A 27427-nucleotide genomic window follows, 5' to 3' on the forward strand; every position below is an offset into this window, starting at 1 on the left:
GATAGGCCAAAGGGAAGAACTGTGTATTGATAATATTGACATGCTACTACAAATCTCAGAAACTTCCTGTTGCTTGGGAAAACTGCCACAAGAAAGTAGGCATCCTAAAGACTGATGGCAGCAAACCAGTCATATGCTAATGGGGGGGACAATTATAGCCAAGGTTTGAATCTGATATCTGATGTATGTGTTGAGGCCTTGAAGATCCAGAATGGGTCTCACCTCTCCCTTTGACTTAGGGATCTAGAAGTAATGAGAATAGAAGCCCTTTCCCTGATTCTGAAGGGGAACTTCCTCTATAGCTTGTGAAACAAAGAGTCTGGATCTGCAGGAGCAGTGACTTATGAGAGGGGTCTCTGAAAAAAAGATGGGGTAGGGTGGTGGGAGGTGGGGATAGACAAAAATTGGATGGCATAACCCAATCCAAAGTGTTTAAGACCCACTTGTACATGGTTATTGGTTCCCAAGCACTGTAGGAGTGGGAGAGCCTGCCCCCAAATGGAGGAAATATCATGGGGATAATCACAACAGGAATGCTGTCCTCAACAGGAGAGTCAAGTTGATTGCATGCCCAAAGCTGATGGAGAATGGGCAGGCAGATTGAAATTTGAATCAGAAGACCTTCTCGTTTGTGAGTTATTTCTCTTCCTAGAGAAGTCCTGCTGTCTAGCCAGATAAGCTGACTGCCAGAAATACTGCTGCTATTGTTGCTGATCTTCATACTGGCATGTCTGACACTGGGTATAAACTCCCATTGAACATAAAGTAGCCTGAGTGTCTCTGAAAGAATGTAATGTATGCAGGTTACTTACCTGTAACTGGAAGGTCTTTGAGATGTGTGGTCCTTATCTGTATTCCACATGTGGGTATGCATGTGTACCATATACCCAAATCCAGAAATTCTAACAAGCAGTGTCCGCTGGCCTACAAATGCACAGTAGATTTCGTGTTCCCAACCAAGGGCACAAGAGGTAGTGTGAGCCATTGTCTCTCCAGTTCTTCTTATGACCATAAATCCAATGGGATCCGAAACAGAGGGGATAGAGGGAAGGTAATGGAACACAGACAGGGACCATAAATCTCAAAGAAGTTCCAGCTACAGATAAATAACCTCCATTTCTTCTTTGAGTGTTGGTGCCTATGTGTATTCCACACATGGGTGATTGACAAGCAATGCTCAGACTGAAGGGCCATGTGAGGAAGCTTGCAGTACTGCAGTTCCCACTGGTGCATCCTCAATATGCACATAATGTCTAGCAAATGTGTGGATGGCACTTCAAGTAGCTGGTCTGCATATATCTACTATCGTACATCCTGCAGGGATGCTATAGAGATGGCATGTGTCCTCCTGTGTTAGGAGAAGGTATATGGGCTCATCTGTATCACTTTATGATACACCCACTTAGAGATTCTCTGAGAGGATATTGCTTGACTTTGCAGCCTTTCTGCTACGGTGAGTCTTGATTTTCTGATAGGTTTGGTCGTTGGCAGATAGAAAACCAGGGCATATCTGAGGTTGAGGGAAGAAAGTATTTTCTCTTCAGCAGAAATGTGGGATTTTGGGAAAAGGACAGATTAATGGATACTTTGGTTAGCATGGAATTCAGAAATAACCTTGGGCAAGAATTTAGGACAGAGATGAAGGGATATCTTTTCCTTGTGGAAAAAGTGTGTCAGGAGGGTCTGCCATGAGGATTCCCAAATCACTCACTCTCCTGGATGAAGTGATAGCAACTAAAAATGCAACTTTCATGGACAGCTGGGAGATGGAGCATGTCACCGATCGTTCACACAATGTTCTGGTGAGTGTTGACAGGATGAAATTGAAGTCCCGCTGAGATGTAGGTTTGAACACTGGTGGAAAGGTCCTGAGTAGGCCCTTCATGAATCTTACTGTTTTTGGGATGTGTCTGTGTGAAGACAGAACATCCATCCACTGGAGGGAGGAAGGCACTAATCGCTGTGAGATGGACCCACAGTGAGCTAATGGAAAAGCCTGAGTTTTTAAGAGACAGGAGATCATCTAAAATGACCAGAATATTTGCAATGTCTGGAGAAGGCTCATTACGCTGCATCTAGATAGAGAAACATCTCCATTAGGTTAGATAGTAGGTCCTAGTTGAACCTTTCCTACTTTGGGAAAGGATAGCTTGAATGGGTGTCAAACAAGAGCATTCTACTTCTGATGCACAACCAAACACCAGGCCATGAGATAGAGCGAATCCAGATTGGGGTGTCTGATTCTCCCTCAACCTCCCTGAGATTTGAGAAGGGGCAACTCCTGACTGGGATGGTGGTGACATTTTCATGGAAATAGGTACCAGGGGTCCCTAGGGAAGTCACAGCTGGAGGGGTAGCATCCAGATCTCATTGACTTCCTGTTAGAGCTCGGTTCTCTCCAAGGAGATGGAGGAGTGGCCAGAAATTCTGACTCATCCAAGCCCGAAAACTGCTCCCCTTCCAATGGTGGGGCCATTGGCACCAGAGCATGCCTGCCCAATGGTTGGAGATGAGATAGTTCCTGAGACATCGAAGTAGTATTATCTTCTCATCTCGTAATGTCCCTTAGGAGGGCCGGGCTGGAAAGGATGGGAGACTGCACTGCACATAAGGCAGGAAGATATCCTTTGGTGTAGTATATGTCTCTGTATGTCCCAGTGTCTGGAGTGGGGTTGGGGGGTTCCGATGGTCAGAACCAATGGTTCCAGCATGTCTTGAGAGCTAGTGTGGTCCTTAGATGAGCGAGCCAGTACTGACAAGTCCAGACCTTCACTCTTAAACAGAACTGGCAGATGATGGTCCTTGTATTATGGAGCTGGCATCACCAACAGAATCAGAGTTTTCTTTTTGCATGCTGTACCCTCCAATTTAGAGGTTTTCAGCAGTGCTGGTCCCTTAGGAACCACACACAAAGGCTCACCTGACTTTGATGGGCTCATGAAGGGATTGTGTTTCTTGTGGACAGTACAGGACAGGGTTCTGTCCTTGTGACCATGAGAGTGTACTGTACTCTCATGGGAAGCCTTAGGTAAAGAGTCCTTGTGCTTAGGAGCTACAGACTCTGCTCCTAAGCTCATGCTTGGAGGGTACAGCATGTCTATTGGGTCCTATGTATGGGGTGGGTGGTTTTCCTTGCCTAGTTCAGAGTGGGGCCTCAGCCTTCTTCATAAGGTGTTTCCTTAGACAAAGCTCACAACCTTTGTGTGTTCTTGGTGGAAACAAGACACAAATACTGCACTTACTAGAGATATGCGTCTCATCCATGCCACAGAAGTAACATTGGTGATTGTTGCTCTCAGAGAAGAAGTGAGGGCAAGAGATACAATTCTTCAACCCCAGGACTCTGGGCATAGTCCAGTGGACACAGAGATTTTGACTCAGGACATCTGGCAGTAAGAAGGAACTGGCGAGGCATCGGACCGCATTGCCTCTTATGTCCTTGGTAGGGAGCATGAGGAGATCTACTGAATTTCTGGACGTGGGCGCATGGCACAGATGCGTATGTATATGTGGAATAAACACAGGGACCCGGGCTCTGAGAACTCATTGGTTTTCTCATAAAACAAAAAACTGATCTTCAAAGGGTAAGTCCTCTATGCTTTGTTGGACCTCAGGAACTTTGCCAAAGCTCTTCTCATTGTTGTAGCTGAGGCCATAATCCTAGAAGTGGCACACACCACATCCAGTGCTGACTGTAGTGACATCTTTGCCACTAGATGGCCTTCTGCAATGAAAGCTTTAAACAATTTCCTGGAGGATTTCTAGCAGCTTATCCATAATTTTGGATATAGCCTCCTAATTACAAAATTATATTTTGATAATAGCACTTGCTGATTAGAAATGTGCATTTGTAAAGACACGGTTGAATTAATTTTCCTTCCCATTAAATCTAACCTCTTTGTCTTTAGGCATGGACTTATACCTCCCCTGTCACAGCCTCTCACTTGATGCTGTAATGACAAGAGAGGTAGGGACTGAATGTGAGTGAAAGCACTTGAAACCCTGCAGAGGGACATAATACCTCTCATCAGTACACTTCGTTGTGGGCAGCAAGGGAGTTAGGATATGCCAAAAAGTCTTTGTACGTTCCAAAAGCACTTCATTTACAGCGAGAGAGATACCCTCCCTGTAACAGACAGCTGGAGAAGGTCCACCAACTTATGGATGTTCTCCTGAACAAACTCAGCCTGAATGCCCTAGGCTGTAACCATTCGCCTCAGGAGATCTTGAATGACTTAAAATCCTCTGGCACAGGAGAAGATGAATCCAGCATTGTGGAATCACTCCATGAGGCGAAAAAGGAAGAGAAGATAATTAGATCTCCGGCAGCAACACCTGCCCCTGTAAAATTGGTTCAGGCTGAACTAGTTCAGAGGGAGCAACCTCAGTCTCTCTGCAGAGTAGGCAGAGAGGGAGACTCAAGAAGGGAGACTACCAAAGGGACTGGTGACCTTATCCTGGACTTCGCAGATGATCAGGACTTCGCAGATTGAGGAACATCCCAAGGGTTCCAAAGAGGCTACTGAGGATAAGGATATGGCATTGGTGGCCAGTAGGAATTGAGCCAAGAGCCCCTTTCCCTACTGCTGGAATAGTGCCGATCTCAGTACCGATGGTGATCCCCAGGAAGTCTCAAAGATTTTTGAGAATGGTACTTGGAAGGGAAAGGAGAGGTGGAAGATGTCTCCAAGCTCAATCTCAAAGAACCTTCCAAGTAGCCTGGTGGCAATGGAGGAGCCACTTCAGGCGGAGCAAGCAAACATCCAGCCTCTTCTGAAGCCCAATATGCAGGCCACATTGGTGCCAACATTAAGGTAGCTGGCATCTTAGATACCGGTTGAGGCATTGCACTTATGCTTGGCAATGGAATGGACTTTGGTACTGAAGTTGAGGCTGGTACCAATACGTCAGGCGTGGTCTACACCGAAAACATAGTCAGTACTGAAGACAGTATCTGCCTCAATGAGCTCCTAGGTACCAAAGAAAAGGCTGAACTCAGCTCTGCATGCTGAGTTTTAAATGGTACTGAAACAGTGCTGGCACAGGGAATACTCTGCAACCAATCCAGCCAGTGCTGAGTGTACAAAAGAAACCACCACAGCTAAGTCCCCCTGAATTAATGGAGAGTCAGGAACAGAAAGGCAGAGTGAGTCTGATGCTGCCAAATATGCCAGTGGAACGGAAACAGTCAGTGCTGACATCACCAGATTCAATGGATGTCCCACAGACGATGCCGGAATCAACAATACAGTGTCCAATCATCTTGGTACCAGAGAGCAGGTAGATAGCCCAACTCTGTCCTGTATTCTGAAGGAATCCCTGTGCCAGCCTCTACTCCTTTTAGTAGATGAGAAGGAATCTCTCCAAGCTCTGGAGTGGCTCTGATCTGTTTTGAGAGTCCTTCTACTCAGAGGACCAGAGAAAGGAGAACAATTTCTCTTTCTCCTCAGAGAGGAATCAGAATCTGGCCATGGAACAACAACCTGTGCTGGTTCCAAAGTTCTCTGAGGGGCTGGACAATCAGTGGATGCACCCTGCTCCAAAACAGGCCTCATGCCTGGCTCCATAAGGTGTTGCTTAAGTGCAAGTCTCTAGCCTGCATTCTCTTTCTGAATGAGTTACAAATGGGGCACTTTTCTTTAATGTGCCCTTCTGCAAAACACAAAGACAGAGTGTGGGGTCACTATTAGGGGTAGCCACCCCACATAATGGGCAGTGTTTCAAACCTGGTAAGGGCATCAAACTAGGCTAAATCCTACTTAACTGAGGAACTGAGAGGAGTCAAGGTGGCACTGCCCTTAAATAGCCACGGGAGGGGCTAAGAGGGGCCGGAAGGCATGCATGCTGCCCCTAAGGGTACTGCTAGGCAAAGTTCTCTGGCCTTGGCATGCTAGAGATTTGCACACCTGAGTGGAATACACATCTGCAACCACTTGAAGAAGAACTAATCCAAGCCTGGTACTTTGCCACTCGCATTGGCCAACATCTGAAACTTCATAGGAAGACTAATAACTCTGCACCTAGCAAAGCTCTACATGAAATAATCACATATAGATTGAACAAACCTAGCCACAGTGCAGTCCTCCTAGTGGAGCGTGGCTTCCTTCCCTCAGTGTTCTGGACCTTGATGTTCAGATAGACTTTTGAGGTTGGTTCACTTTCTCCTCAAATACCAATCTGCTCTAGTATTTCTGCTACTAGTGACATTTTTAGGTTGCTTATTGGGACCTCTTTGCAACACCATGGAACCACAGCCTCTAGTACTTCATTCCCCTGTTCCCCACTTCTCGCAATTTGGGCAGACTGAGTCAACACTGTAGAAATTCGCTCTTACCTGGCTAAGACAGACATGATTCACAAATCTGATACAGCTCTCCAAACACAGAAGAGCACCTAGGGTAGGAGCCAGATGTCTTTTCTCTCACTTAGGAAAGGAAGAGTCACTAAATTATATGTACACTTTAATAGACCATCTTTGCCTCCCTACCCCAAGATATCTACTGGAGTACCATGAAAGCTTCAACAAGGAAGTTTAGGAGAGACAGGGCCTGGCCTGGACTTTGCAGCATCAAAAATATTTTTATTACATTGGATAGCTTTTTCTGCCTTGCATTCAGATGAGAAAAATGAGTGACTCAGCAATTTCAGAAAGGTGTATTAGAGTTTAGGAAATTATCTGTCTCTTAAAAAAAAAATCAATCCACATCATCTGACTGATCTCTTGCATCAATGAATTTCACAGACTGACTATGTTCGGTGTGAAGCACAAGTTCTTTTTACCTGTTCTAACAGCACTGCGAGCCTGGTTGACTGTCATTTGCCCCGACATGTGCATAAGAACCTTGGTTTGTGGACTAGTTTGGATATGTGCCGCAGAAACCACAGCGGTTGGGACCACATTGGAATGGACGGTCAGGCCATTCCCCTGAAGTTTCTGTGATGTTCCACCAGCAGTGGAAGGGCTGACCATGGTCATCACTCGTCCTGTCTGGCCAGCAGTAGACATGGGGACTTTTGCTTGCAAAGCACTTGTCACCGTCCTGCCAAAATTAAAAAGTCCTTTGATTCAGTTATTTTTTAAAAACCCAAAACATAAGTAGTTACTAAAAGGCAATGCTCTTCATATCATTAGCTGGTTTTAGGGTTAAGTATAACAAACAAATCAATGTGAACAACTAGAAAAAAAGTAAACTATTCAGATATTTGCTTAAAAAAAAAAATCATACCTTGTGACTGGTGCCACATAATTGCCAGGGAAAACACCAATCTTGCTTGTATACATGGAGGTTCCTTTGAACCAGCCATCTTGACAACGTTCAAACACTAAAAACATCTCCCCCTTTCGCAGTTCCAGTTCATCCTCTTTTCGAGGACTGTATGGATATATGGCAATATACCTAGAAGAAAGGAAAGCACATGAATCTGTTTATCTAATGTTTAAACTAAGGCTGTCAATTAATCAAAGTTAACTGAAGCAATTAACTTAAAACAAATTAACTCAATTAAAAAAATTAATTGTGATTAATTGCAGTTTTAATAGCACTGTTAAACAATAATAGAATATCAACTGAAATTTATTATAAATATTTTGGATGTTTTTCTACATTTTCAAAAATATTTATTTCAATTACAACCCAGAATATAAAGTGTACATTGCTCACTTTTTTTAAAATCAATATTTACACTGTATAAAACAAAAGAAATAATATTTCTGTGCAACTTAGAAATGTAGATTTTTGTTGTTACATAACCACATTCAAAAACAAAACAGTATAAAACTTCAGAGCCTACAAGTCCACTCAGTCCTACTTCTTCAGCCAATCGCTTAGACAAACAAGTTTGTTTACCTTTATAGGAGATAATGCTGCCCGCTTCTTATTTACAATGTCACCTGAAAGTGAGAACGGGCATTTGTTCGCATGGCACTTTTGTAGTTGGTGTTGCATGGTATTTACGGGCCAAATATGCTAAACATTCATATGCCCCTTCATGCTTCGGCCACCATTCCAGATTGTTGGGCCACACATAGAACTTAGTCTTGACATGCTTGTACATATGCCAAGTCCCATACCAGTCTATGGCTCATCCAGGCACATTAAAGTAGAACCAGAGGTCCTTGTTGCTAGGCTGGCTGAAGTACCCAAGGCTTATGGGCAGGATCTTACATTTGTGACTGAACTCCTTGTGGGAGAATTGTATGTGTATGTGGGGAGAATGTTCTGTGGTTGTATCCGCATTCTTCCATATATTTTGTGTTATGGCAGTCTCGGATGACGACCCAGCACATGTTCATTTTAAGAACACTTTCACTGCAGATTTGACATAACACAAGGAAAGAACCAATGTGAGATTTCTAAAGATAGCTATAGCACTTGACCCAAGATTTAAGAATTTGAAGTGCCTTCCAAAATCTGAGAGGGGCGAGGTATGGAAAATGCTTTCAGAAGTCTTAACAGAGCAATACTCCGATGCAGAAACTCCAGAATCCGAACCACCAAAAAAGAAAATCAACCTTCTGTTGGTGGCATCTGACCCAGATGACGAAAATGGATGTGCGTCAGTCCACACTGCTTTGGATCATTATCGAGCGGAACATGAAATATATGGCAGTATGTGGATAAAACAGAGCAGGACACATACAATTCTCCCCCCAAGGAGCTCAGTCACAAATTTAATTAATGCATTATTTTTTTAACAAGCATCATCAGCATGGAAGCACGTCCTTTGGAATGGTGGTCGAAGCATAAAGAGGGATACAAATGTTTAGCATATCTGAAATGTAAATACCTTGCAACACCAACTACAAAAGTGCCATGTGAATGCCAGTTTTCACTTTCAGGTGACACTGTAAACAAGAAGTGGGCAGCATTCTCACCCATAAATGTAAACAAACTTGTTTGTCTGAGCAATTGGCTGAAAAGTAGGACTGAGTGGACTTGTAGGCTCTAAAGTTTTACACTGTTTTGTTTTTTAATGTAATTATGTAACAACAAAAACATACATTTGTAAGTTGCATTTCCATGATAAAGAGATTGCACTACAGTACTTGTATGAGGTGAATTGAAAAATACTATTTCTTTTATCTTTTTTACAGCGCAAATATTTGTAATAAAAAATAATAATACAAAGTGAGCATTGTAGACTTTGTATTCTGTATTGTAATTGAAATAAATACATTGGAAAATGTAGAAAATACCCCAAAATATTTAAATAAATGCTACTGTATTATTATTTAACAGTGTGATTAAAACTGTGATTTCTATGTTTTTTTAATCTCACAATTAATGTTTTTAATTGTTTCACAGCCTTAGTTTAAACATAAAAAGGTACACAATCACTTTCTTCTACTTTCCTGACTGGGTAAGAGTTCAAAGTGAAGGGCAACAATTAAAGACTACAGCATGACAGGTGCTGGGATATCATAACCCCAAGAAGTGCTCAGGCCATCTAATGACACACCACCAGCATCTTGTAGCAACTATAAAAAACAGCGCTATTAAGGGAAAAATATTATGTTAAATTTTTAATCAGTTATTGTGTGTTCCTTGTTAGTGTATGTTATTAAAATTACTGTACATTAGAAATTAACTGAAAATACTAACTGTAAATTTTGTTATTTACTGTAGTTTCTTTTTCTGGGTTTCCCTAGCCATTAAATCCTTCTCCATGCCTTCCCCCACCACTTCTTTTCCTTTCCATGAGTATTTATACTTGGGAATGAAAGACCAGATTCAGAAATAAACAAAATACTTCTGATTCAACTTTTTCTTTTTAAATCAGAGAACTGGGTCCCTACAGTGCAACTGAAGTGCTGGAGGGAGATGTGCTATGTTGCTGGAAACTGATGCCTACAAACAGAGTAGCTGCTGTTTCACTTTTAAAACCCACTTGTTTTCCTCCTAAGAAGCTACAGCTTAATGTAGTAACTCTGGAATCATGACTGGGGGAAGAAGTAGGGAGGAGTATAAGTTTTGTCCTCTCCTGTTCTGTTTCTTTTTTAAAAGATATATTTAACAACTTCCAAACTTAGCTTTTCAAAAATAAAAATAAAACAGATACTTCTACAGTTCTGTACTAGATATTATTAGGGACATTTCCCAGTAGTGTAGGATTTCTAATTGCCACTTTAGAGTGGGAGAAACCGTCTGCTCACCACCTTTCTTCTACACTCTGCACCAGGATAAAATGAAGAGCAAGCTTTTTTTGTTTTTGTTTTTTACTTTAAAATAGATGTGTTTATATCAGACCCCTGGGAAATAACATCTACAAATAAGTTATAGCATTTTTCAAAAATACAAAAGCCCCCTTTTGAAAAAGGGCCCATCACTGCATACACTGGCTGGGAAGTCAACAAATCTTTCCACTCTCATTCTCAGGGGTAGGAAAAAGAGGGGAAAGAGAAAAAGAGGCTTTACAAAATGTTGTCAGTGTGGGCAAAATTGGTCCTAGGTGCACTGATTAAAGGAAGCGGGTATTTTTGTCCCCTTCCCTCCTATATCAAACATTTACTGCTTCCACCTGTCCAGCAATTTGTGCAGTCCCCCACCTACATAATCTACTTTCCCAGATTGTTCATACAATGTAATTTTCAGGAAGAGAAATGCTGTCAGGACCACAGGTTATATATTAAATATTTTTCACCTGGCAATATTACTCCCATTTGCTAGTATTACAAGAGTGAGGACATAACACTAGCTAGCAGCTTTCTGTCTTCATTCCAAACTGCCATCCACTAATTAACTTAACTGTAGAATCCTCAGTCGAACTGCACTTGCAACCTGCACAGGCAGCCTGACAATGAGATGCTAATATAACATGCCAAACAAGATACAACGCTTTCTGTGTCCTAGCATAAATTATTCTACATGGGGATGGTCTTTTGATTCCTTTTATAGTAGATGACACTGAAGGAACTCACTCAGGACATTGCCACTTGTTAATTAGATAGTCCTCATCCCTAACTCAAGGAAAAGAAAAGTACATTCCCTCTCTACATGATGAATATTCCATATATTTGTACTTTATTCACATAATATAATGCAGCAGCATGCTATTATATTTACCTATGCTATAAATAGCTTTCAGCATGAAGACTGTTAGGGGAGATCACGTATCAACTCCACTGTGTTGCTTTTGTTTTCTAATTATAAGCACTGCTTTCTGGGAATTTTAGCAGGACTCAGGCCAGCTGGTGAGTCATGAACATGTACCAATTTATATCTGACATGACCTGTCTTACTGTATTTTCTTCTCCTCTTTCCCCTTCCCTTCACACCTCCCTTCTGCCCACTTCCCAAACTGACAACTGGTAACACATTTCAATTTCACTTACACACTTGGTCGAGACTGTGGCCGTAAATGTGCTGTTTGGTCAGTTGATCCTGATGCAGGCCTTTGTATTACTCCTGGAGAAGGCAGCCCTGAAGATGTTGAAGCAATGATTGTGGCAGACAAAAGAGGTGGTGGCGGAAGGGGGGGATTCATATTCTAGTATTAAAAGAATAAAAAGAGCAAGAGAAAATACAGTGTGTTAAGATACTGAAAAAAAATCTTTAACAGTAAATTAGTTGAGCACAGCATTCTACCATCGGTTGATAAGACATAACTAGACAACTAGGTTTGTCTCTCTTTTTCCAGTTTAAGATCTTGAATTCACTAGAGCCAGTTTAGGAAACACACAAGTAATTTCCCAGCACAGGGGAAGCTGAAAGTGTTGTTTCTAATTATAACAAACAACATTTTCATGAGAATTCTTAACAAGAATCCAAAGAAGCCTTCCAAGAGGTAGGTTTTACATCCTACTGTTGAATAGACTTCAATCCCTGGTTGTTTTTGTAGCCTGAAGCTGAAATGCAATATACAATTCAGCTGCAGTGCACCCAAAACCACTCCTAGTAGAAAATTCCCTTTGATGTGTGGGCTACAAAAAGCAAGAACAATAGCAGACCACAGTCACTGTGCTATTGTTGCCATTTTCATTTATTCTTTTATTTAGAAGTGCCAGCTTTTGAAATTCAGTATTATCAAGACTGGTAATCTTTAACAAGCACACCAGTGAAAAGCTGCAGTTCCCTTACAGGCAGATCCTAACGGGGGTTCTGCCTACAGGATTCCATTCCTTTTGAAAATCAATAGAGTAATTGTTACCTTCTGATCTATAAAACCTCAGATAATTCTTTAGGAGCCTGTGTACTGACACTCCTGGGAAAACAGGCTCACAATGGGGGACTGCCCCCCCCCAAACCCTCTTTGAACCATCTCATGTAAGAACTGAATACAACCCCCCAAGTATGTGATACAGAAAGCATAAACTATTTTCACTTATCAACTCTACTGTAAAGCAATCCCTTAATTTCTAAACAAATTTCTGAACCATTTCATTGTTCATTCAGCTTTGAAGACCCCAAATTAAAAATATACATTGACAAAATGTATTGTATACCTGTCTGTTCCAATACATCAGCACATAAATATAAATTGCGACCATAACATTCAGAATTCAAATTACATTCAAGCAGATTTTTTGTCTGAACACTGATTTGTTAAGTTTTTTCTTTCACATGTTTCTAAGTAAATATTCATACAAGATGCTGTAGCAACACACACAGTGAGATTACCACCATACTGCATTCAATGTATTAATAAAAGACAGCTTCATAAAATGCAATCTTGCACTTTCAGTATTCAGTAATGAACTATATGTTCATGGTTTTCAAAACCTAGCAGAAATGGTCACACATCAACCAGCCTTATAAGCACAATATAATGAAAATGTATTCCTCAAAAATGCTTAATAATGGTGTGATCAGTAAGGTAAGATGGGAAACAGCTATACCTTATTTTCATTTAAATCTTCTTCTGATTATAGATACAGCCTTGTGATTTCAAAATAAATCAACTGTACCCAATACAGAACGTACATGACCTCCCAGAAGAATGTAACGTGCTATGCTAGTAACAGCTATATACATTGGCCAGATAATATCCATTTAGGATTCTAGACCAGTGAAACAAAAAAAAAACCCCAAGGTTTTAAAAAATGTTTGGCATTGGATAACAACACTATCAAAACTACTTTATATTATTTTTGTTGACAACGTTATTTATAGTCCAATTATATAAAGGACAGGAGATCATTTGGAATTTACAAATTCAATTACTTTCTTAACACTTGAACTGTAACATCCACAGATGTTACAATACCACTGTATGGAATTGTATGGTGAGATATCTCTTGTACTTTATTGGTTCTGTTAATACACTTGATTGTACACCAGTAGCATAGTACAGGATCTCTGCTTTGTTTGTTTTTTTAAATAAAAACAGACCATGGAAAGTATTTTGCTGAAGAAGGTTAATGAAATTAAACTAATGGAGTTCAACACCTTAAGTAACTATCATTATGTTTGCCTACCAAAAATTTGACAACAGTTAGACTGCTGGCATATTGACACAACTGCCTATCATGCTGACCAATACTGTCTCAGACCTGATCTACACTACTAAGTTATGCTGACATAGCTACATCACAAGGATTGCAGGGGTGGGTGGCACAGGGAAATCACACCCTCCAGTCAACATTGCTATGCTGAAAAAGCCCAGGTGTAGACACAACTATGCTGAAAGAAGAGCGCTTCTGTCAGCATAGCTAATGTTATTTGGGGAGGTGGTATTACCATACTGATAGAAAAACTTCTGTCAGCAGACAAGTATCTACAATACAGGGTTACGCCGGCATAGGCTCTGGAGTGTGGATATGGCCTCATTGTTTCCTTGTACCCCCTTTGTCTCCATCTGCTGTTTCTTACCTTATACAAGGGGTGGGCAAACTTTCTGGCCTGAGCGCCACATCGGGGTTGCGAAACTGTATGGAGGGCCGGGAAGGGAAGGCTGTGCCTCCCCAAACAGCCTGGCCCCCACCCCCTCCCACTTCCTGACTGCCCCCCTCAGAACCCCCAACCCATCCAACCCCCCCGCTCCTTGTCCCCTGACCGCCCCCTCCCAGGACCCCTGCCCCTAACCACCCCCTGGGACCCCACCCCCATCCAACCCCTCCTGCTCCCTGTCCCCTGATTGCCCCGACCCCATCAACACCCCCGCCCCCTGATAGGTCACCCGGGTCTCCACCCCCTACTCTCTGTCCCCTGGGACTCCACCCCCTATCCAAACCCCCACCCCCATTCCCCATCCCCTGACCGCCCTGTACAACTGTCCCCTGACTGCCCCCCGGAACCTCCTGCCCCTTATCCAACCCCTCCCCCCCGCCCCCTGCCCCCTTACCATGCCGCTCAGAGCAGCAGGAGCTTGCAGCCATGCCGCCACTCTCCCTGGCAGGAGCTGTGGGCCACAGTGCTGGCGGTGCAGGGAGCTGAGGCTGCGGGGGAGGGAGGACAGCAGGGGAGGGGCTGGGGGCTAGCTGTCCTGACTGGGAGCTCAAGGGCCAGGCAGAACAGTCCTGCGGGCCGGATGTAGCCAGCGGGCCGTAGTTTGCCCACTTCTGCCTTATACTGAAGGTAACTCTAGACTTATGATGGAGTGTAGAGTACAGACATTGCATGTCCACCTTGCATGGGTATAAATAACAGTATAGATGCTGGGGCATGGCTTAGAATAGATAAGTAGAGTGCCCTACATGTGTAAGGGGACTGTTGACCACTTACTAACATTCAGTGGGGGCGTTTTGGTTGGCTAGTTCCCAGTACTAAAAGGGGAAGGGTCTATGGGAAATCAGGACCCTGAGACTGATAGTCCCCAGGAACAATGGGGAGAGGCCAATGCTCCAGGTCAGCCTGAATGACACGATGGGCAGGCTAATCAGAGAGTCAGGAGGCCAGGGAGATCCCATCCTCCAAGTGAGCTGGATTTGCCTGGGTCAGACAGAGTGGGGCCGAACTAAGGAGAAAGCAGGGGCCCAGGCTAAGCTGGGGAGCAGAGCTGTGCCAGATCCAGAGAGACCAGAAAAGCAGCCCAGAGAGAGCAGACCTTGTCCTGGGAGCAGAGCTGCAGCAACCAGAGCCAGAGGGGCCAGAAAAGCGGCCCAGGAAGCAGGTCAGTGCTAGGAGCAGACTCACAGAAGCAGCCTGCAGAGCAGACCTGTCCTGGGAGCAGAGCTGCAGCAACCAGAGCCAGAGGGGCCAGAGTGGTGGAGCTGGGGCTGGAGCAGTCCAGAGCTGGGTGCAGTGAGCAGCAGGGGAGAGCGAGGGGGACCCTGGGCAGTGGGCCCAGCACAGGCAGACGCCTCAGCCAAGAGGCTCTGCAGGCCAGGCTTGGATCGTAACCCCGACAGGGCGGGGGCGACACTGGGAAGAAGGGTCCTACCACTTAGAGCCTGAGAGAGTGTGGCCACCACCAGAGCAAGTGTCCAACCCACAGCATCCCTACAGCACAGCCAGGGCCTGAGAAGAAGGCCTGGGACTTACAAGGAACAGACTGTGAACTGCCCTGACATTCCAGAGACACTGTTTGTGATGTTCCCTGCCACAGAGCGGGTTGATGTGTTTCCTTTAACCTTTCCCATTTTTCCTTATTCTTTTTAAAATTAATTGTTGATTAAATAACTTGCATTTGCTTTAACTTGTATGGAATGGTCAGTGGGTCCGAGAAGTGACCAGTGCAGAGAGAGTACCCCGGAGTGGGGACACCCAAGCCCCTGTCCTAGGTGACCACAGCAGGGTTGGAGGTCGAGCCCCCAGGAATCCTGGGCCCAGCCTTGTTGGGGTTCTGAGGACTCTGCCAGACAGGAGAGTGGAAGGGGAGTCCTCCAGGGCAGGGAGGCCACTGGGTAAAGGAAGTGGGAGCGAGGACTCTGATCCTTTCGCTAGCCCACTTCACCGGGGTAGTGCAGAAGCCAGGAAAGTTCCCCACAAGAGCGAGACTATTCCCCCGCTTACACATGCTTGAACCTTAGGCAATATACCCTACACAGGTCTCTACAAGCCTAAGTAGTACCTCAAACATCTACACATATTTTTAGCAATGTAATCTCCCACCACCTCCCCACTGCCGGAGCCTTTCCCTGCCACTTTGAAAGGCTCTGGCAGCAAGGAAAGGCTCTGGCAGTGGGGAGGCAGTGGAGAAAGGCTCCTGCAGCAGGGAAAGGTTCTGGCAGCTCCTGTACTCTCTGCTACACTCTCTACTAGCAGCTTTCTACTACACTCTGCTGTAAACGTAGACAGCCTATGGGGCTATGCTTGCATTCGCTCTGGAGTGTATACATGGCCTCTTTGTTTCCTTGTACTCCCCCTTCTGTCTCCATTTGTTGTTTCTTGTCTTATACTGAGATGGCAAGCCCTGTGGGGCAGGGACTAACTCTTTGTTCTGTGTTTATGCAGTGCCTAGCCAATGAAGTCCTGCTCCAGGACTGGGGCCCCTAAGTGCTATGGTAATACAAATATAATAATAATAGTAATAGTAACAGTAACAATACTAATAATGTAAACTAGTATTCAAAACAACCAACAAAAGCACAGGATCCTCTTATGTCTATCCTTTATGAGAGAGGTCAATTAGAAGTCCTTGGAAACTAATTCTGACAATATGCAGCAAATATTTACACACAATATGCAGGCACCACCAGTTTACACTTTGATTATCTTCTAAAATGTGTATCCTTCTTGGATATGTACTTTACTTTTATGAATACATGCCATAAAGAGAGTTCTTATTTTTTTTTAAAGTCCAATCCCTCACAACATTCTATTCTATTCTATTCAGGTTCTTATGCTGTCCTCACCATTGTCTAATCCTACCCTATAGGGATAAAACCTGCAGCGAGCTGCACCCCAATTAAACTTCAGAAGACTTGGCAAGTACTTAGAAATCTAAACAAAATACCTGATTGACTGTAGACAAAAAAATGCTCCACAAATTGCTCTGCTCCAACTTAATAAACTAGATCCAAATGCTTTAGCCAAATTTTCAGAAATTCTGGCATTCAGCCATCTCTTAGAGATACTGAGAGACAAATCTGCCTCTAGTTCAAGCCAAGTCTGACAGTTCCTATATTCAATATTTCACACAAAAAAAGCACAAATATAAGTGAGGGAGTAAAACCTTTTATGCTGGTTAAAAAGGAATTTTTGCCTAATGAAATTCAAAGAGGAAAAAAATAGAGCTCACTGTGATTGCATAATCACTTTCCAGCCACAGAATGCACTTGACTGTAGAAAACAGCATTTTTCAAAAGTCTTCACCATAAATGGAAGGGTTTTGAATTTTAAAAAGTACCACACACTGCATTCTGTTGCAAAATAGCTAAAATGATGTGCTACTTTATTTACTTCAGGTTAAAAATTCCATATAGGCATCCCTCCTATGTTCTAGGCACTCATAAATAATATCAAAAATCAGATGTAAAAAATCCGATTCTCTACCTCTATCAACTAAAGATCAATAGTCATCTTAAACATCAAAATATTACAAAAAAGACATAATAGCAAAGTAACAATAATATGTCCTATCATCCCTCTGATCATCACCTGCCAAAACGTCTGGAAAAACATGTGCCTTGCACCATGCCCAGAAGGTTAATTAATTCAGGTTCAGGTCTAACAAAATTCCTAAACTATGACCTGAACTACTTACAAAAGCCACACTGATATAATCCCTCATGACTTCTGGTTGTTTCCCCCAGCCTACCGAAATTATCTTCCTTTTATAAAGACTAACCATCAGACAGCTAGCCTCTTATTCATGCCCCCTCCTGCAGAGTTATTTGTACCATTGAATCGGATGGTTCGACATGAAGGAGATATAGAGCGAAGTGTCATTAGCACACTAAAGCATGACAGTCCATGCCTCCTTATCAGACAGCTTCATATTCAATCACACACACACACAAATTGTGTGTGTGACCAGGACAGAATCCTGTAGTTCCCCCTTTAGGGTAACAAATAACCCCTAATTTCCCTCAGAGTCCTCCAAAGTAAAACAATGTGCTACTAGGTTTCAGAGTAGCAGCCGTGTTAGTCTGTATTCGCAAAAAGAAAAGGAGTACTTGTGGCACCTTAGCGACTAACAAATTTATTTGAGCATAAACTTATGCCACAAGTACTCCTTTTCTTCAATATGCTACTATTTACTGCAAACTTGTCAACACCACTTCATGTTCAGCAGTATCAAAAGGCAGCAGCATGGACACTGCTGGATAGGAGATCATTGCCCAAACCCAGCAATGTAGTTTCAGTCTCATACCAGAATCTAAAGGCAGAATGATCATGAGGCAATCAATATGATGGTGTCACGTTACATTTCTCTTCCTCTGCTACTTCTGAATGGAATTCTCTCACTCTACTAGGGCAAATTATCTCCTTTCTCCTCCTTCGAAACACCTGTTAACGATCTGCATTTTTCAGTGAAAACCATGGCAAGTATCTTTCTACTATTAGAAGTTATACCATACAAATTATACCTAAATTATTATTTTGTTGCTGTTAGTGTAGAGAGAACTCCTGCTGAATTATCATCCCAGGTACAACTTCTTTAAAACCATATTCTGAATTTCTTTCAGAAACAGTGAAATTATAGATCTTGTAAATATAAAATTAAATTTTGCCCATGCAGTACAAGTAGTTTACAATGCATGTAGCTATTACTCCAATTTGAAAATTGTCCCATTCCTAATGCTTATCTCTAAGGATTTTAGTCCAAAGTCATAAATTTCACATCTCATAGAACTTTTGGCTTTGGTCAAAACAGCATCCACAACTGTAGTATTCCAAGGGGAATAAGAATAGCAGTCTTGACATTCTTTGGACCATATATGTGTATCACTTTCAAGACAGGAGAGTGCAACCACTCAATCATAGCAGGGCCTTAAACATGAGCACAGCTACAAGACCCACAGAGTCCTTAGCTCCAGGAACTCTCTCAGATTTGTCCTGGAGCCATTTGCTCTCCAGTTCAACCTAGAGGGCTTGTCATACCCTCCCTAGAAAATAAGCGTGCCTCTTATCCTATAGGGGATGGAACAAGACAGTAACTTTTTCTCCATTAGGCCCCACAGATATATGATAGATACATTTTTTCAGAGATTCTTTAAAGATGGACACTTGTTACTTAGAGGAGTTGGTTGGGACTTCCTGTTCTGACTCTTCAGTTCCTCCTCCTTTTTCTTCTCAGCTTAGTTTGTTGTAACATAAAAGGAGCTGTATTACGTGAACTAAACCTTGTGCCATCTTTGGGTTAGTCCATAGCTAAAACAATAGCCACCACCCTTAAGTAAAATATCACAGGTACAGAAACACGAGCCTGAAATTACTGGGTTGTTTATGGTCATCACATATAATAGCCAGAAACACCAATCAAAGTATAGCAAAAGTTTTGGGATTAAAGACTCCCTGTTGCATTCAGATTCCCAAGCAATTTCCACAGTATTCCAGAATCAAAGAGGAAAGTTAAAGGGAGAGCCTTAAAAATCAGTAACTAAAAATCCGTGAGCTAGTTCCCACTTCTAAATACAAAAAAAAAAAGAAATTAAGCCAGCAATGGTTAACAGGTTATGAATGTCAAGAACCAACTGCACCTATCACTGATACTAATACTATCCAAGATACCAAGGAGGTATCAGTCTCAGAGTCCAGGGATGCATAAACATCGTTTACAGATACAAAATCTACCTTACACAACTCCAAAACAGCCATCTGGAACTCTTAGGATCTGTCTAGCACACTATTACAAATAAGACAAGAGGTTATGAAACAGGAGAGAAAGGGGAATTTTAAAAGAACTATAGTGCAGTCTGTGATCATAGGTTGCTTCATCAGAAGACGTGTCTAACATTATTTACAGTAGAAGAATACAAGGCCACAAGACTGCAGCTTGTATACATAGAAAGAATAAAGCTGCCAGCGCACAGTTTCTTCTTACTGAAAATAAGGTAATAAGAAAAAGAACATTAAGAGTCAACAGACTTCCGTACATAAAGCCCAGGACTTCAAGCAGACAGCAGAGAATAAATTCAGATTCCCCATAGGAATTACATGCCTTGCCTAATCAGAGGCCTAACACGGAACCTGGTCAAAAAGAAAGCACCACTAGAGGATGTGAACCAATGATGTCTCTCCCCTCTGGGTTACACTTACTGCTGTGGTTTAACTCTTAAGGGTATTAATGCCACAGCCTTTGTCAGGTATTTTTGAAGAAACTCCAATGCAACTAAAGGAACCTGGTAGTTTTAATGACTTTCACTAACAGCAAAATAAAGTGACTTGCATGTTTGGCAACAAACATGGAGCTACTGGATCTCATAGAATAAAGAAGAGTACTAGTTATGACAGAGGAAAAAACCTTAAGACAGAACTCTTACAAGTTTCTTGAAATCACGATGTTGAATCACACATGTCTTTTTGAGATTGGGTACCTGAGCCAGAAACAAGACCTACTAGTGGACATCTGCAACTTCTCATCTTGCATGGCACAGATGATTATGGTACTGACTTTGTCTGCCAGTTCTTACAGGTACCCTAATGAAGGAGAGACAGGGAAGAATAAAAAGGCCAAAAATTACAAAGGCATGTTCTGGAGTAGTTTACAGAGAGTGGCAGTAGGTGCAATAGTAAGGCAGCATGGAATTCAAAAAAGATACTATCATATCTAAGAAGAGGCACCTATATCTGGATCTGTATTTTTCTCCTGGGAGAACTGCTCTGCAGTACTGACTGCACAGTGACTTAAATTCTCTGTGAAATGTTTTGTCTCAGAAGATACATTTTTTTCAGTCAGTAAGAGAAAGCTGGATCCAAACCAGAAAACACACACTAAGTGCCCCTTATCTCAGCTAGGCAACTACTGTTGTGTTGTCTGTACTCACTAGCACTGTCTTCCATATCAAGATGTCTCTAACAAATGAAAGAACCTTCCTCAGAGTACAGGACATGGATTAGAGACAAAACTACTAATGTTAGACATATTTACATAGCAGGACAGGATAACTTGCATCCAAGAGTTCTAAAAGAGCTGGCCAATAAACTCTGTGGACTGTTATAGTTGATTTTTAATAAGTCTTGGAACACTGGGGAAGTTCCAGAGGACTGGAAGAAAGCTAATGTTGTATCAATATTTTAAAAAGATAATCAGGATGATCTCACTTAATTATAGACTTGTCAGCCTGACTTCAATTTCAGGGAAAACAATGAAACAGCTGATATGGAACTTGGTTAATAAAGAATTAAAGGATGGTAATATAACTCATGTCAACCAATGTATGTTTAAGGAAAATAAATCTCGTCAAATTAAATTTGATATAATTTTAGATTAGACTATTTACTTTGGTTGATAATGATAATAGGGTTGAAGTAGTGTACTTAAAACTTCTGTTAGGCATTTGATTTGGTAACACAATATTTTGATTAAGAAACTGGAATGATTCAAAATCAACAAGGCACATATGAAACAGATTTAAAAACTGGCTAACTGATAGCTCTTAAAATGTATTTGTAAATGGGGAGTCAACACTGAGTTGGTGTGTTTCTAGTAGGGTCCCACAGGGATTAGTAATATCATCATCAATGACCTGTCTCAACCTGTGCAAGACAGAGCTTATGCTTGTGGGCTGAGTGAAGAGTTCACAGCCACAGTGCAGTCTCCTTTGGTTGAGCCACAATCAAAAAATTCAGCGTGTAGCTCAGGAGTGCTCTTGGATTAAAGTGAACGAATTCTAAGATCTCACCTAATAGCATTTCTACCATATCCAGTTGGCTAGAAGACTTATTTCCATCCTGCCAAATGATGATGTGGCCTCAGTTATTCGCACCTTTGTTGCCTCTCAGCTGAACTAAAGCAATGGGGGTATGGCATCTTCACAACTGAGGAAACTCCAACTGCTAGAGAATGCTGCAGTCTCCTCTCAGCAACACTAGCTACTGTGAACACATCAAATTTGTCCTCCACTCCTCACACTGGTTTCCCATAAAATAATTAAGCATGTTCAAAACCACAGTCCTTATCTTCAAGACACTTTATGGCGTGGTCACAGGGTGCCTAAAGATCGACTAAAGCTCTGGGATGAAGATCATGGTTGACAACTACGCTCCTCTGGCAAAACTGAACTTTCAACTGTAATGTGTAAAGATTGTCTGTGAAGGAGACTGAGCTATTTTGGAGGCTGGCCCAAAACTATGGAATTAACCACCCCAGGAATGAAGGGCCATTACAAACTTCATCACTGTCCACATGTCTTTGACCTCGCCTTCTAAATTAATTTGATTTTAAAAAATGCGTTTAATCGGCGTTTTAATCACACTGTTAAACAATAATAGAATACCATTTATTTAAATATATTCTGCCGTTTTCTACTTTTTCAAATACATTGATTTCAATTACAACAGACTATAAAGTGTACAGTGCTCACTTTATATTATTTTTATTATATTTTTACAGTGCAAATATTTGTAAACAAAAGAAATAGTCTTTTTCAACTCACCTCATACACGTACTGTAGTACAATCATGAAAATGCAACTTACAAATGTAGAATTATTATTATTATTTTACATAGTGTCTTCTGGAATGGTGGCTGAATGGAATTTTAGGTGGCATTGTAAATAAGAAGCTAGCAGCATTGTCTCAAACAAACTTGTTTGTCTTAGCAATTGGCTTCACAAGAAGTTTAACATTCTTTTGGTTTTTGTTTTGGTTTTGAGTGCAGTTATGTAACAAAAAAAATCTACATTTGTTAGGTGCATTCCATTTTCAATAAAGAAATTGCACTACAGTACTTGTATGAGATGAACTGAAAAATAGTATTTCTTTACATACAAAATGGGAAATGACTGCCTATGAAGGAGTACTGCGGAAAGGGATATGGAGGTCATAGTGGACCACAAGCTAAATATGAGTCAACAGTGTAACGCTGTTGCAAAAAAACCTGAACATTATTCTGGGGTGCATTAGCAGACATCTTGTAATCAAGGCACGAGAAGTAATTCTTCGACTCTACTCCGCGCTGATTAGGCCTCAATTTGAGTACTGTGTCCAGTTCTGGGTGCCACATTTCAGGAAAGATGTGGAGAAATTGGAGAGAGTCAAGAGAAGAGCAACAAAAATAATTAAAGGTCTAGAAAACATGATCTATGAGGAAAGATTGAAAAAATTGGATTTGTTTAGTCTGGAAGAGAAGAGACTGAGAGGGTACATAACAGTTTTCAAGTACGTAAAAAGTTGTTACAAAGAGGATGGAGAAAAATTGTTCTTAACCTCTGAGGATATGACAAGAAGCAATGGGCTTAAATTGCAGCAAGGGAGGTTTAGGCTGTACATTAGGAAAAACTGTTTAGTTGCTTCTGAAAATTTGTCAGAGATAAGCTGTAGGCCGCTTTCACTATGACTATGTCAGGGTGGTTAAGCACTGGAATAAATTGCCTAGGAAGGTAGTGGAATCTCCATCATTGGAGATTTTTAAGAGCAGGTTAGACAAACTCCTGTCAGGGATGGTCTAGATAATACTCAGTCCTGCCATGAGTGCAGGGGACTGGACTAGATGGCCTCTCGAGGTCCCTTCCAGTCCTATGATTCTATTATTTATCTTTTTTTACAGTGCAAATATTTGTAATACAAATAATATAAAGTGAGTACTGTACACATTGTATTCTGTGTTGTAATTGAAATCAATATATTTGAAAATGTAGAAAACATGAAAAATACTTAAATAAATGGTATTCTATTATTGTTTAACAGTGCGACTAAAACTGTGACTAATCGAGATTAATTTTTTTAATCCAGCTAATTTGTTTTGGGTTCATTGCTTGAGATAACTGTGACTGACAGCCCATATATCTATATCTATCTATCTATTATAATTTTATAATATTATAGAATATAAAAATATTCACAAAACAAAAACCCTTCTCCCTCCGGGGAGTAGATGAGAGAACAAAAGCATGACATATATTAATCAAGTAACTTTATGCACTACTGGAAAGTGCTCAGATATTACAGTGATGAGAGTGGTGTAAGAATCTTCATAGAATAGAACAGAAGAAATTAAAAGAATATCATTACTGATAAAATTTGCAAATGATAAAAAGATTGGGGACTGGTAAGTAATGAAGAGGACAGGAACTGTTCAACATGGTCTGGATCTCAGCAATCAGCAATATGTGTTTCAATATGGCCAAATGTAAGATCTTACCTTTAGGAACAAAGAATGAAGACCATACTTACAGAATGGGGGATGTTATCATGGGAAGCAGTAACTTTAAAAGACTTGAGGATCATGGTGGATAATATTGAGGATCATGGTGGATAATAAACTGAACATGAGCTCTCAGTGCAACACTATGGCCAAAAGGTCTAATGAGGTCTTTGGATGTACAAACAAAGAAATATCGGATAAGAATAGGGAGGTTATATTACCTCTGTATTTGGCACAGGTACACCTACCATTGGAATACTGTGTCCAGTTCTGGTGTCCACAATTCAAGGATGTTGAAAAACTGGAGAGGATTCAGAGAAGAGCCATGAGAATAAGTAAAGGACTGGAAAACATACCTTTTAATGAGAGATGCAAGGAGCTGAATTTATTTAGCTTGTATGATGGAATATACCCTGTATTCACACCCATCATGCTACTGTAATAATCTTTGTACAAAGTATGCCTGTAGGTATCTTTTGAAAACTCAAAATCTGCTGGTCAGTATTGTCCTGGTAAAATATGTGTGGCAACACTGTACGTGAAGTTAAAAGATTCCAGTGTGTGGTGTTAACAATACGTGTGGTGTTAACAATACATGTTCCAAACCCCAGAACCCTGCCCAAACAGAAGCTGGCAAACCGATCTGTCCTAAACAAAGAAATGTGTGCTTGCCTTAATTTACATTTAAGTAGTAAACAGAGTCATCAAGCAGGAAGGGAAGACAAAGGAAGTTCAAACAGGTGAAAAAACCAGGAGGGAACGAGACTCCTGGATCTCAGGTGGAAATTTTTTCAAGAGGGGGACTGAAACTATAAAAAGGAGGCACAAACATTCCAATGCACCTCTTTTTCTCTCCCTGCCCATCGCATTCACTGTACCTGAGGAGACAAAGAAAGCAGCCACTGGACTCTGTGGGAGAGGTCCTGACCTAAAGACTTTGGTCAGTAAGACTGCTGAAAGCATGTGGTGAGAAAACTTTGCTTTGAATCTATATAGTTTCTTAAGTTAGGCACCAGTAAGTGTTTTATCTTTATTTTTCTTGTAACTATTTCTCACTTTTATGCCTCATTACTTTCACTTAAAATCTCTCTCTTTTTAGTTAATAAACTTTTTTTATTGTTTTATCTAATCCAGTGTGCTCAAACTGAAGTACTGGGTAATGTCATTTGGAGAAACAAATTGTGAGCATATAATTCCCTTAAAGAAATAATGGACTTACTATATTCGTACGGTCCAGGAGCAGCGGGGCAGAACAGGACTATCATGGGGTGTATGTGCCACATGCTAGCCCAGCAACCAAATGGGTAATACAGGCACTGCTGGCCACAGCTGATCTGCATTTTCACAGCAGCTGGGAGAATAAAAGGGCTGGGAAGCAGAAGAGGGGGGAGGCTAACAGGAAAGTGAGCAGACTGGAAAAAGGAACGTCTGTGCTAGAGAGACGCCCGGGGACAAACACCCCAGAAAAGCAGCAAACAGGCCAACAGATTGAAGAGCCTACAAAGGCCTGAGGGAAGGTAGAAAGGAGCTCAGGGCACTGTCAGAATCGGCAAATCCTTATTCTACTTGTCTAGCCTGAGGGCCCTGAACTGGTATCCAGAGGAGTGCGTTGGCCTAAGTTCCACTCACTGGCAGACCTGAGAACAAAGAGTTTCCAGATTCCTGGACACCAAGAATGGACTGACCACCCTGCTGAGCTGCGTGATCCAGAGCCACACCCGCCTGTTTGTCCAGGGGGGCACTGTTGCATGGACACTGCCTCACAAGGCCTTATGTTTCTGGGGAAAAATATGGGACTGGGATTGTGTTCGGATCACCCTGTAATAATTTTTAAGGCTAGTAAGAGCCAAGGTATGGCTGGCTGGCTGGCTGCACAACACTCACAGACATAGCTGGGAGTGACTTACATGCTGGAGGCTGTTTGTGAACAGTCTAGGTTGGGGGCCACAGCAGCAAAACATTGTAAAGGGCACCACAGGTTATAGGGCAGGGGTGACACAGCTACTCAGTCTGGATTGTACCCTGGTATGTCACAGCTTGTTCAAGAGAAGGTTAAGGGATAACTTAATCACAGTCTACAAGTGCCTACATAGGGAACAGAAATTTTAAAATAGAGGCCTCTTCAATCTGTCAGACAAAGGTATAAAAAAGCTCAATGGTTGGAAGTTGAAGATATACAAACTGAGACTAGAAATAATGTGCAAATTTTTAACAGAGAGGGTAATTAACCATTGGAGCAACTTACAGGGGCTGTTATGGATTCTCCACCACTGGAAATTTTAAAATCAAGATTGGATGTTCTTCTAACAGATATGCTCTAGTTCAACCACAGCTATCGGATTTGCAAAAGGAATTAATTCAGGAAAGGTCTACAGCCTGTTTTATGTGGAGGTCAGACTAAATTATAAGAATGGTCCCTTTTGGCCTTAAAAACTGAATCTATGAAAACAGAAGAGCTAACAGACTTTGCTGCAAATGCGACTATAGTATTTGATATTCAGAGAGGTCAGACAGGATAATCAAAATAGGCTCATCTGATTTAGAAATGGAAGACCCAGGTACAGCAGATGATTCAGGGATTGTTCCATGATAGTTCTGGGTACTGAATGCAGGAGGGACAAAGATCCAGAAGTTGAGGATTCAAGCAAGTTGCTCTTCATAAGACATTTCTTTCCCCTTTTTTTTAATTTGCTTTCTGACTCACGTTGAGTAAAAGTGTTGTTCTCTTGGGAAGGGGCAGGAGTATGCTTCTCATACTTACTCCACAGCAAGGCAGAGCAAGACTGCGGAATGAAAGGCATAGGATGCTGTCCAGGATCTTTAGTGCAAAACTTTTGCCATAGTTCAATGTGTGCTACCACCTATCACAGATGTAATCACATCAAACAACACAAAAGTTTCTAACTAGTTTACCAGAACTGCAGAAAGGAGAATGACAATGGAGACAAAAGATGCACAAGGAGCCTCAGTTTTGTCAAATGCTACTTACGCCAAGAGCAGCTTGGTAGGTGACCTCAGATGGGAAGGTAAATGAAGGCCCAGTTGTAACCGGGCTGCTAGGGGGTGGGGTCACAATTAGTCCTGTGGTACTGATATGAACCTGTCAAAAAAAAAAAAAAAAAAAGATTGATGTCAGTTTTAGGTAGTTCCTAAAACAATATCTTGTCATGGTAGATTGGTACACTTTTTGATTAATGTACTACCAGTACTCTTCTGTGAATACCACCATCAGCAACTTTAGCTTGTTTCTTTGACTTTCTGGTAGTAATTTACATAGAATATTTGTATTAGATGACAC

At 41.7% G+C, this 27427-nt stretch overlaps 1 protein-coding gene across 1 annotated transcript in view; it reads right to left on the reverse strand.

Moving 5' to 3' along the window:
• Positions 1–27427, reverse strand: part of SH3RF1 (SH3 domain containing ring finger 1) — a 150004-nt gene that overhangs the window by 19870 nt on the left and 102707 nt on the right. Inside the window, exons 6-9 of the mRNA XM_048847681.2 lie at positions 27119–27229; positions 11333–11487; positions 7227–7397; positions 6781–7040 (exon numbers count right to left, since the gene is read on the reverse strand). Coding sequence (XP_048703638.1) covers positions 6781–7040; positions 7227–7397; positions 11333–11487; positions 27119–27229 — 697 coding nt within the window. The remainder of the gene's footprint in view (positions 1–6780; positions 7041–7226; positions 7398–11332; positions 11488–27118; positions 27230–27427) is intronic.

The sequence above is a fragment of the Caretta caretta genome, chromosome 4 (genome assembly GCF_965140235.1).
Source record: "Caretta caretta isolate rCarCar2 chromosome 4, rCarCar1.hap1, whole genome shotgun sequence".
Taxonomy (NCBI): domain Eukaryota; kingdom Metazoa; phylum Chordata; order Testudines; family Cheloniidae; genus Caretta; species Caretta caretta.